Here is a 12,533-nt window from a genome sequence, read left to right on the forward strand (position 1 = left end):
GCTCAGACATCTTCTGGTGTTCCTGCTGTGAGCTGGTAAGAGTGTCTCCCTTAGTACTAAGGCTAATAAATCTTTTAAACTGAAGATACTGCTTCTGACCATTTTTGACTCCTGGTTTCTCTGTGCATTTTCCGGTCCATCGTGAGGAGAGGGTTTTTAAAGTTTTGAGTTTCATTTAGGTAATATTTTGTCTCCTCAACACTAACCAAGCTTTCAAGAAGTTTAAGACAATCTACCTGCTCTCCCTCAAAAGCCTGTTCATCACTAGGCACTGACTTTAAAAAAAGTCAGAAACAAGATGCATTAAGGATCACTGTACTTGGTATATAAAACCTTAGCCATGTAGCAGTGCTCACTGGACTTAGTGACTGCAAAAAGCAGTTAAAGCATCTCCCACTGGTCCAAAATGTGTGAAACCACTAGCTAAATGGAGAGCCAAGGTGTGGCACATACCTTGGTTATCAGGCTAGGGTTTCTTCCCGTAGTTGGTCTCATTTATGGCCTTTTCAGCCTCCCTGCATTTTGGGGGCAGTAAAAACCAGTTTTGTATTCTATACCAAGTACTCCACACTGCACAGGATGGTATTATTGAAACCATGACTTATAGACAGCTGCAGAGAATGACACACACAAGAAATAGGGACCAGCTTTTTGAGGCTATAATCCTCCTTCAGTGCTTTATGGACTTTGTTAATTTCTGTCATAACAGAACCATTGTCAGTCCTTATGCCCAGGGGTTTCTCTTATTTAAGACTATGCTTCTCCAGGAAAGCAACAACAGCTTGGGCTATAGATTTGGCATCTCCCACCTCCACTCCATTCCTAAAAATGTTTAAACATTTTTGTTTTTGGTGTCACTAAAGTACTATATCACATGGAATTAAAAAGCATTAACCTTCCCATGGCCTTTAGGCCAAATGGACCAAAAGTTACAAGGGCTTCTCTTCCTCTTGTCAGCTACTAGGGCTTCGGGAGGGTTAAATCTGGATCTCAGTGGATCTAAGTAAAAGTTGTGAAGTACCTACTATATTTTGCTGAACTCTGATGTCCTGTGATAATACTAATCCAATGTGAATAGGCATCTCTGTGATTTGGACAGGAATGGGTGGGATCCGATACGTAATTAGGCATTTTTTGTTTCCTGTGCATATTTTTATATGCTTTTGGCAACGGAGGCTGCATTAGAGTGCATAGACAACCTTTTGTGTCCCGGGCCAGAAAAATCTTATCAACCTGTAATGGTTGCCATAAAAACGAAAAGGCTGATAAGAAGGAGCAAAAATCACATCATGTATTGCTCTGTCCGGTAAGAATAACTTTCTTGTGTTTGTAGACTACTATACAGTGGTCTAGCTGTACGTAGCCTGAAAAGTAGTTTTAACATCAACTCAAACTAAGAGGATGTTACGCAATACGCAGCACGTTAACATCATATCCGGAAGGTGCAAATTTCAGCAAAATCTCAGGCTTCAGTTGTCCCATGTGAATACGCCACATAAAAAGCAAACGTTGGGGAGTCATTTATTTATTACATGTGGTCCCTAGGTAGAACTAATCCTATGCAAATAGGGCTTTAGTGGGATTTCTGAACGGATCTAAGCGGCAAGGGGGGGGTTGAAGCCAACCCACTCCTGATGCACCTTTGCACCACAAAGCAAGGTAGTGACCAATGACTTATATAGATAGACATGACACGCCGCTTTAATGGCTCGGGCTGAGGTGTGGCGAAAGTGGTGCCATCTTGCTAGTATTCTTAAAGGCGCAGGGCTATGTAAACAATGCTGAGGACTAACGAAATAATTTTTTTTTGTGGGTAAGATGAGCCCAATAGTGCATGTACTTTCTCATACAATGTCACAAATACTCGGTTATTGTAATTATAATAATAACCATGAATTTAACAGAAACGTAAATTCAGAACTATTATTTACAGTCACAACAGTAGTCAAATCAGCAATGGTATAAGCAATACAGAACAAATGGGATAAACGTATAAGTTGTCTTACAGACTATACACTAGAAGAAAAAAATTAGATAAATGATCAAATAAAAAGAATAAAAATTTTCATTAAAGAAAGATTTTAAGAAATGAAAGCAAGTACAGATATCAGGCAAATGCATTGGTGTACTTTAAGAACAACAAATGTAAACACCAAATTTAAAATTGCCTGATCATAATACATTGTCAGAAAGCAGTTAGTGGCCTTTGAAAAGTATAATCATGGTCAGTTTTTGCTGTACAGACTCTTTTTTTTCAGATGTGAGGAGTGTAAACGTGCAATGTGTTTCTGCCTGATGGTGTAGTAACAGGCAACCAAGACTTTGATGATGTCAAAGTAATGGTTATCTATTCCATACTGAGACTCTGTTATGTGTTCCCCAAGGCAAAGTGGATCAATATCCCCACATTCATTCTTCACATACATTGTTACTTTATGTACGGAACAGATGTTCTTTGCTGACGCAGTGCTCATGAACAGCCTGATACCTTTTTCTGCTGCTGTGAGGATGTAGACTACACCTTGTGATGGTGTGACAAGCCCCCCTTCGTTTTTCAACTCTAGCAACTGATACAACTCATAACATGGTTGAATAGCAGCTGACACTAAGGATGCTTTGCAGACATCACAACATACAGCAGACATGATCCAACGCACAACAAACCCTGCAATGTAGGTGACAATGTTTGACACAAACATAACATGTTTTGTTGATATCCACGTGCAGTATGTGTGGTCCAAGTTGTTGTCATTAAACGGTGACTCTGCCGCCTCACGATGCCCCACTTCAGACAACTTGAGGCATTGTGTGCTGTCCATGATGACCACATTTCCTCTTGCGCTGGGTAACAGTCCGCTGTGCACAATCAGCTTACGGAAGATAGCCATGAACTGTAGACAACTGGGGTTGTTGTTAAATCCACCTGCACAGTGACAGCATACTTGCATTGATGAAACAGAATAATACATAAACATAAAGATTGCAGGATTTTACAATTTAAAAGCCTGCAATGTTATTTAAATAACAGGAAAGAACTTTATATATGCTCTCAATTTCATGTAAGTGTAATTTAGTTTATATATCCATTAAGCTTCAGAACTTTTTGATATTAGGTGGATATAAAGTGTGAACAAAATGAGTTTTTACCAGCTCTGCGCACTGTGCTGAAGAACAGCTCCAAATGGTCTTGACTCAATCTATAAGTCAAGAAGAAAGTTTGGTTGGCAAGAACATCTGTAACCAATCTTGTCAAACGTTCGATGTTGACAAGGAAGACTTGTCACTCAAGTACCTGTAAATGTAAAAAATGTCATAGTTAGGTAATTTTGGTTTAGTGAACAACAGGCATTTACTTAACAACGAACAATGAGACTTATATGGAGTCATAACATTACCTTCGAGTGGCATGAATGGGTGTTCCATCCAGAGTCGTTAATGCGTAGAGGTATTGTTTCACAGACTGACAACTTCAGGCCAGTTGCTTTGACATATAGGATGTTTGAAGCCACTGCAGTGCAGATTACGTGAGTTAAAGATGTCAAACAGGGCGTCTACCTCCTGAAAGGATAAACAAAAAATGTTTATGATATGACAGTGTGCAAATGCATTGATTACACAATTATACAAATGTAAGTCTGCATTTTTGGTACATAATAAAATTATCTTAAGCAATGATCTCCATGAACTTTGCAGTAGCAAGGCAGTCACTTCCCTGATTCTAACTTTTCAGTTAATACCACACGTGTTTATGTTTAAACGCAAGACCTTGACTTCACAGAAGCATAGCACAGAAAGTTTTATGTTAAAACTAGCGCTAGTAATATCCAGTATTGATGCACGTCTTCTGCAGTAAAGTTAGACTCAGGCACTAATCTCCTTGTTAAGCAGCCTTGTTATTAAAAGAAAAACACTTACCGATAAAATGGAACGCCGTCCGGACATTTTCCGTGAAGATTTGTGCAGGAAAATGCAGCACAAAAAGAAGGCGTTCCAGTATTGCTGAGTGCAAAAGCGGAACTGAATTACTAGCGTAAGATGGCGGCGTTTTTAGCTCATCCAAAGTCAAGTGATGTCATTTCTATCCATATAAGTCATTGGTAGTGACAGAGCTGAAACAGTTTACATGTAAAAAGAGTAATCTGGCCTGGTGATGAAATAATATTATTTGGTCTATGTTACCCGGTCACAGGATTAAACAACTAACTGATTTATAACTGAGGAAAGATCGATAATGGGTCATTCCTACTAAATGGTGCCTTTTGAGACCCCATTCCAAAATGTAGTATATTTTGTGTAAAGGCAGGCTAATATTTATTTATATTTTTTATCCTATATGTTTGACTTCCCTCCACCATAAAACACAACTATATGTATGCAAGATGAATTTATTTTAAATAATTAAATATTATTTTAAATGGAACTTGGGTTTACTACCATGTCCCCATTTATGTGTCCTTAGATTAAGTTACAATTATAAATAATACAGAACAAATAATGTAATTTTTAAAAATATTTTTAATAGTACTATTTATAATACTTGTCATCCAATAAGATTGTTATGATATTACAACATTTTTAATGTTTAAATTATAATATATAAATTTGGTCCATGAGTCAACTGTCCACCCTGTTACTCTAAGATACCCGACAACCCCCCTCCCTCTAAACCACTTCTTTAGTCACATGACTCACAGAAAGTATCAGGCATATTTGGAGGCAAAACATTTACAAGAAGCAGGATAAGTGTCACTCTTTAAAAAAGGCAGCCTATTGTCGTAAGCATCTTCTCTGGTAAACTTGATGTTGTTGACAACAACTCGGTCGACAATAAGCTGCCTTTTTTGGACTGTCTGGTTCACATGGTAAGAGAGGACAGTCTCAACATTGAAGTCTACAGGAAACCAACCCACACAGATCAGTACCTTCTGTTTGACTCTCACCACCCTCTGGAACACAAACTCTCTGTCATCAGAACGCTACAGCATCGAGCTGAACGTGTCCCCACAAAGACAGAAGGTAAGGAAAAAGAACAAAAACACATCAACAAAGCTCTCCAAACATGTGGGTATCCCAATTGGGCTTTTATCAAGTCAGCTAGGAAATCCACTAAACACACCACGCACAGAAGGCCAAAGGGAATAAACCAGAGTACCTGGAGAAAATCTGAACGAGAATATGCAAACTCCTCACAGAAAGGCCCCAGACCAAACCTGGGGCTTTAACACAAAACCTTCTTGCTATTTATGCAACAATGCTAACCACTAAGCAGTCAAGCTGCCTTTAGAGTTGGCTCCATCCAAGATGGCTAACACAGCTATCTCATCTTTAAAAACCCAAAAATGGCTATAAATTCATTGAGATTAAATTTGATGTAGTAGTACCTGAGAGTTGTCCTTACCACATATTCTGGGCACTAAAAGACTTTAAGACATTTTGTTAAAAGTTGCCATTAACTGATGGTGTTAGCCCTGTTTGTCTCTTAGCAAAATATCTTATGAAGCACTGGGTAGATTTTAATGAAACCTTTCAGAAAGTAATCATTGGTTGTACATCTCCAACTGAATAAGGTTCGAGCTATCCCAATTCAAGAGGGCAGGCACAGTCAACTCACCTTAGGAAACACAAAAACTGTCTGTAATTCAGTCAATTTTACAGATACTGAGCTACAATTTAAGTTTCACAACACATTCTCTGAGTGTGACATCTTGCAATATTGCATGAGATTGTGCATAATTTTTAAGGTTTGACCAAAACAGCTACAACTTTTGTCATTTTTCAACACAGATTGATCTTAATACAAAACTCTGACATGAAGGTTAATTGTAGTCATTACAGAATGATGATGATGGGATTACAACCTGAAAATATGGAAACACTAATTGCTGTCAGGAAAATGTTGGGCTTTTTTGAAAGGCAAAATTAGTTCCACTAAACGATTCTTCTCTATCTTCCCCAAAACAGACAGCAAAACTATCTGAAAGACTGTTTCATTCTAAAGATTAAAACAAAAAAGAAACAAATCTGCTATTATGCATCATCTCAGTTCTACACAGCAGTTTAGATTCAGATCATCAGTCTCAGACCATTACATGCTGCCAACAGTGTCAATACTTCAGCAGCAGTGTGGGCTGCTGGTGAGTTTGTCACCGTATGATCCATAAACATGGGAGCTGCTCTCTCCTACACAGTCATGTGGGAGGTATAGGGCATTTATAAATGACACCTCATTTATTTTTCTGCCTCAGATGGCTATCATGTCCATCACTGTACTTACTCTCTTAGCTTTAAAAAGATCTGTGCACACATTCATCATGATTCAAAAAGATTTTAAGTAAAATGTTTCTATTAAAGTTGCCCAAATTAATTTCTGTATCCTAACAAAGAATTTATTGACTGAATTTGCAAGAGAACTTGGCAGAGGTAAACAATCATCTCACTGTGCTGTGGTAGCTTAATGGTCAGTGAAACTCTGCTCCTGGAATCCTTTTTTGTTACAAACAGATGTCAGCTCGGCTTTTAATCCCAGATCTGCCTGCTCTGCTCTCACCATTCTCACTTTGTTCTCATACTCACATGTCCTGGATCTCCAGAATCCACCATCTCCTTAGGAACCTAAAAATCACAGAAACATATTAGGAGAAAACACTTCAAACCAGTCAAAGCAACTATTGTCATATACTTATCTGTGCAACCTCAAACTCCTGTTCCAATTCTCTCTGCAGATGAAAACTATTTAGGTCCTGCACCCTTTAGAATAAAACCCTTCTCTTACTTACGTGTTTCTGTTTTTTTCAGGTTTCAAACCCTGTGAGACTTTAAAGTATTTAATATGACTGACTGAAATGTGCAGATTTTAACCTGCTAAAAGAATCCAAACATCTAAAATGTTATAGTAGCAGAAACAAACAATACAGTATACATTTTTATTGTAAACTTTACTTCAAATAATCATTTACTTTACCATTACATTTTCCTAACCAAAGAACATTTGTGTAATGCAACCATTTTTGTCACCTGGGTTCTTAGTATTACTAGCAAACTCCCTTGCTGTTAGGTTCTGGGTGGAGGTTGGGGTTGGTTTTCTCCTCTAGATAGAGTCCTGGAGATGACTGCATGGGGGACGGACCTGTTACGTCATCTACACACCGGTCGGCAATTACGCCCTTACCTGCAGCTTAAGAGAAGTGGTTTGCCAACACCTCGACGCCAGATTGTTGACTAGCAATGACTTTACCCGAGCATTCGGATCTGGACATTCACCCCCTCGCCTCTCGTGACGCTAGGGAAAGTTACCCGCCACACGCCCGAGTCCCCTTTGCAAGCTGATCGTTGAATCCATCTTCAACCCTCTCTCAAGTTAGCAAACCGCCCGCTCAGACGCTCTTCAAGCCCTGGCTGACCTGTCCATCCACCCACGCCGCCACACCAGCTCAAGTCAAGCTGCTGCTCCTTTCTTCCCCTAAGGACTCGACGTTTCCTAGCAACGCCCCCAAAAACCAAAGAAACGGAAGCCCAGAATCTCTGACTCCCCCCCCAGGACTCACAAATACCACTACACCCGTAAGTCCCTCCCTACTCTCTCTGATGCAACGCAAATTTCCTCCAAACTTCAAATTCAACTTCTTCCCCGTTTTTTCTTAGTGTGCCGTTGGTGCTGCTGCCCGCCGCTCGAACCAGTTTTTTCCTGCTCATAATAAACCGGTTAAACTTTCCTTGTTCTCCTGCCTGTGCTCTTGCATGTGGGTTAATCCTATCAACCGACATGACAGAACAATCTGGCCAACCAATTAGCCCCGCAGACGCAATCAGGAGAACCCTGTCCGAACAACAAGCAACGCTACAAACCCATGAATCTGTTTTACGCAAACTCCATGCTACTCACGAGGAAACCAACCAGAAGTTGGAAAAGATTGCAAACTTTTTACAGACTAATATCCAACAGCCTTCCGAGCCAGCGCCAGCTCCAGCTCCTGAACCCTCAAGCCGGTCCATGTTTTCCGAGTTTCGCCCTCTGCCGCTTGAAAGGTTTGACGGAGAGCCCAGTAAATGCAGAGGCTTTCTGATGCAGTGTTCTCTAGCCTTTAATCATTCTCCTTTGAGTTTTTCCCACGACGGAGCCAAGATTGCTTTTGTACTAACCCATCTGTCTGGGAAAGCATTGGATTGGGCTGAGGCAAAGTTCCCTAATCTGGCTAATTTTGGATGTAGATTTGATGAGTTTCTGAAGGAGTTTAAGCAGATATTATGTTATGATCCGGACAAGATGGCACGTGACTTGTGGAACCTTAAACAAGGAAATAAGTCTGTGGCTGAGTTCGCTATTGATTTTCGTATAAAGCTGGAATCAGCCTGCTTTAAGGAGTGCGTTTTTTCATGCCTTAAACAAGAATATTAAAGACGAAGTCGCTGTGTTAGATGATCCCGAAACCCTTGAAGATCTGATTAAGTTAACGATCCGCCTTGACAACCGAATCCGGTCCCGTACCAAGGAGAGAGGTCATAAACCTTTTAGCTCTGCTTCCTTGGCTTCCGCCTCACCCATTCCAGTTTCGCCGCAGTCCTCCGAGCCGGAACCTATGCAGGTGGGACATAGTCGCCTCACCCCCGAGGAACGCAACAGGCGTATGTCCGCTCGGCTTTGTCTGTATTGTGGAACCCCTGGTCATTTCGTTGGCAACTATCCGAAGAAGTTAAATTACCATGCCCATCAGTAAAGGTGAGGAACCTGATGGGCCAGAACACTGAAAAGAACATTTCTCACCTGACACTTCCTGCAGAATTATGTTTGGAGAATGATCAAATCCAGCTATCTGTTATGATAGACTCAGGTTGTGAACGTTCTCTAATTGATTCAGAACTGGCTCATCAGTTAGCCCAAGAAACCATCCCGTTATCCACTCCTCTTCGTGTGTCGGCTTTAAATGGAAAGGACTTGCCACCCATAACCCATGTCACTAAACCATTACTCCTTGTAATTGCAGGTAATCACAGAGAACATTTTTCTTTTTTTGTTTTCCCATCTACAAACTCACCTGTTGTTTTGGGTTTTGATTGGTTGACTTTACATAATCCTCATATCTGCTGGTCAGGCAAGAGGATAGAATCATGGCCTAACCACTGTCACTCCGTCTGCCTCTGTTCTGCTGTTCCCCCAGGTCCATCTCCGGCAGCGATTCATGAAGTCGATCCACCGGATTTGTCTGCCGTACCCTCCGAGTATTGTGACCTGGCACAAGTATTTAGTAAAACCAAAGCATGTTCTCTTCCACCTCACCGCCCATATGACTGCTGTATTGATTTGTTGCCAGGAGCTCCATTACCGTCAAGCAGATTATATAACATCTCGTGTCCAGAACGTGAAGCCATGGAGAGGTACATCTAGGATTCACTCACTGCAGGAATCATCCGCCATTCGTCTTCACCTTTAGGAGCAGGGTTTTTCTTTGTAGGAAAGAAAGACGGCACACTAAGACCCTGCATAGATTACCGAGGCTTGAATCAATCAATCAATCAATCAACTTTATTTATATAGCACATTTTAAGAACCACAGGGGTAGCCAAAGTGCTGTACAATAGAAAGATAAAAACAGTAAAAAGGAAATAGATAAAACAAATAAACTGATAAAAAGATAACTAGATAACTAGAACTGCAAGCAGTTATGAACGGGTTCCAAGCCCCCACGCTCCGCCCCTATCTGCGCGCTCCGATCCTGTCGTCCCGCCGGCGTGGCTCCGCCGCCTCTCTCGGCAAGCAGGCAGAGTCAAAACTTGCCAGGTCGGTCCGTACTCAGAGGCGCTCCGTAAGACGCAATGGTATAATTTGTGAAGAAAGCTTAGTAAGGAAAAGCTAACTGCCATTTGATACCACACAGAGCCAAAGAAATGAATTCATAAAAAATTCAATATTCATTCGAAAAATACAAAAATATTCTCAGATGACCAAGTCTACATCTGTGACAATATGCATTTATCTCCATGTCCCTAAACAAAATGCATTTTCAATAGAAAATTGTTCAATGCAATTTTATGGTACACTTGGTCAAGTAATTAAATTCATAAAAAATCAAGAATAAGTAAAATAATTACCAAAATATTCTCAGATGATCAAGTCTACATCTGTAATAACATGCATTTATCTTTATGTCCCTAGTTCCAATGCTGTTTCAGTAAAAAATGTTAACTGTAATGTTATACCACGATGAGCGAAAAAAATATTCATAAAAAAATCCATAACTCTTCCAAAAATTACCAAAATATTCTCTAATGATCATGCCTACATGTGGAATAATATTCTTTTATTTCTATGTTACTGGATCAAACACATTCTTTATGAAAAATTGAAAACGTCATTTTCATGATGTGCATCCAATACGCAAAAAATCATAAAAAATTTAAACTTTATGATAAAATTTCCCAAATATTCCCACATCACCGTGTGTATATGAGGAAAAATGTTAGCACTTTAGGAAATGTCCACACTGAAGGGATTTTGTACAAGAAATTGTTAACCTTGGTCGTAGCTGTGCTGGTCATACTGAAATATATTCAGAAATTTGTTAAAAATCAATAATGACTCAAACAAATCTGCAAATATTCACAGATGACAATTATCATGTCCTTTCTTTGGCCAAATTGTCCAATCCACCATAGTCAAAAGGTTTTTTAAAAATAAAATGAAAACCAGCTATGTTGGTTAGCATTTATTTGTTTTTTTGTTATTAAACACAAGGGGGCGCTCAAATTTAAGCAATATTTCTTGAGCTTTGTAGATAGGCTAGGTCTGAACAGAGTACTAAATTTCAAGTTGTTCGGCCAAACACAGTCTGAGTTGCTACTGCTATCTTTAGTTACGATCTTCGTAGATAGTAACGACATGCTTGAATATAGAGCCGCGAATTTTGATCTGCACTTTTACAGATTGTGCAAGTAACATGTCCTGTAAGTCTTTGCACTCTATGTTCAACAAGTGATTTTTTGTGAATTTTTAGAAATGTAAAGGCTACACATACATTTTTGCACATAAGCCACGCCCACTATGACCAATCATTACCATATTGATAACATAGTTTCAGGGTTGAAACTGAAGATACCCACCAAGTTCCACGTAAATCCATTCAGCCATTTCGGCAGTGTAAACTTTACCTCTTTGTAGCACCCCCTAGTGTTGGATCAAGCTGAAAATGGAAAGAAATCTTTTTTTTGGCTTTAGGCACCCCTGGTATGAAAACTATTGCTAAAATTCATACTGTTCTGAAGTTACGCTCAATAAAGAATTTTTTGTGGGAAAAAATTTATTGTTTACGCATATTTCATAAACTGAACATTTTTTTGAAAATCCGTTCTAGTTTTTTGGTTAGCCAGTCGTGCCGTCATACCATGTGAAGTTTCACTTCAATTGGCTTTAAGCTTCGGGAGGAGTTAACAAAAGTAGTTCACGCATATTTTGTAAGTTTTCTACTAATTAGCATAATTTTACAATTTCTTTTCAAAACTCAGGTAAAAAGGCATGGTTCACAGAACACAATAGAATAGAGATACTGTGTGTACACCTAGTTGTTGTAACAGAATTTGCATAAAGGCATTTTTTGCTGTAACAGCGCCACCTAGAGGTCAAGTTTTGCAACTTTTGCCTCATACGTAGAGAGCGCAATTCTCTAATAGATCAGTAATTTTCACGAAGTTAAATTTCGATTTGGCCGAGTTCAAAGCTCAAAGGTGAGATAGCATATAAGCCACGCCCACTTCATTATAATATTCAAGCTATTCTCTGAAGGTGTGGTTTTGATCATCTGTACCAAGTTTGGTGTAAATTCATCAAGCGGTTATTCAAATATAAATTTTATGAAATAATAGCGCCCCCTATTGGTAAAACCGCATAAAATTTAATACAAAGTGGCAACATCTCATCCACTATTGGGATGTAAATGCATTTTCCATAATCTTAAAGTATGGCGGAGAAATTTATAGTTAACCGTTGTGCTAGCTAGCACTGAAGTGTTTGCTATTGCGTTACTTGCACAAAATTCAAAATATTTAAAACTTTTTGATCATCGCTTCAACAGATCATCCTATAGATGGTATGTACCAAATTTCACGTTGATCCAGCTTTTAATGTGGGAGTAGTATTCAAAAGTAGGTTTTGTCTTTATCGCGCTATAGCAAAAAATCTAGTTAGGCGGAAGTAGGCGTGGCCAATGTAAAAAAGATGCAGAATCATCCATAGTTTTAGAAGGCATCAAGATTTTGAGTGTAGGACTTACGGTTTAGGAGTTATATGCAAAAACGCATTGTCCTTTGTTATAGCGCCCCTAGGTATGGGACGTTATGACTTTTTTTGTCTGAGTAGCGGTAGGGTATTTCTATCAGACTGCCTTGTTGGTTTTTCTCCATGAGTTTCTCGTTTTTCTGGCCAACGCGTTTTACCGGAGAAGAATAATATTAATACACAATTCTGAAAAATCAGTACAAAAACAATAGGGAGCAGTTCCCTGCTCCGCTGGGAGCAGGCGAACGGCCATGCCTTGCATTGGCCG

General features: G+C 39.5%; 1 protein-coding gene across 1 annotated transcript; it reads right to left on the reverse strand.

The window, feature by feature from the left end:
- Positions 1 to 2,091: 2,091 nt before the first annotated feature.
- On the reverse strand, positions 2,092 to 3,465 carry LOC108247691. The gene is made up of 2 exons (XM_017436015.3): positions 3,396 to 3,465; positions 2,092 to 2,923 (listed from the first exon to the last, which is right to left on the reverse strand). Exons 1-2 carry the CDS (start codon positions 3,421 to 3,423, stop codon positions 2,226 to 2,228), a joined length of 726 nt encoding a protein of 241 aa, XP_017291504.1. The 5' UTR covers positions 3,424 to 3,465; the 3' UTR covers positions 2,092 to 2,225.
- Between the last annotated feature and the right edge of the window lie 9,068 nt (positions 3,466 to 12,533).

Source organism: Kryptolebias marmoratus, linkage group LG22 (assembly GCF_001649575.2).
Source record: "Kryptolebias marmoratus isolate JLee-2015 linkage group LG22, ASM164957v2, whole genome shotgun sequence".
NCBI lineage: Eukaryota > Metazoa > Chordata > Actinopteri > Cyprinodontiformes > Rivulidae > Kryptolebias > Kryptolebias marmoratus.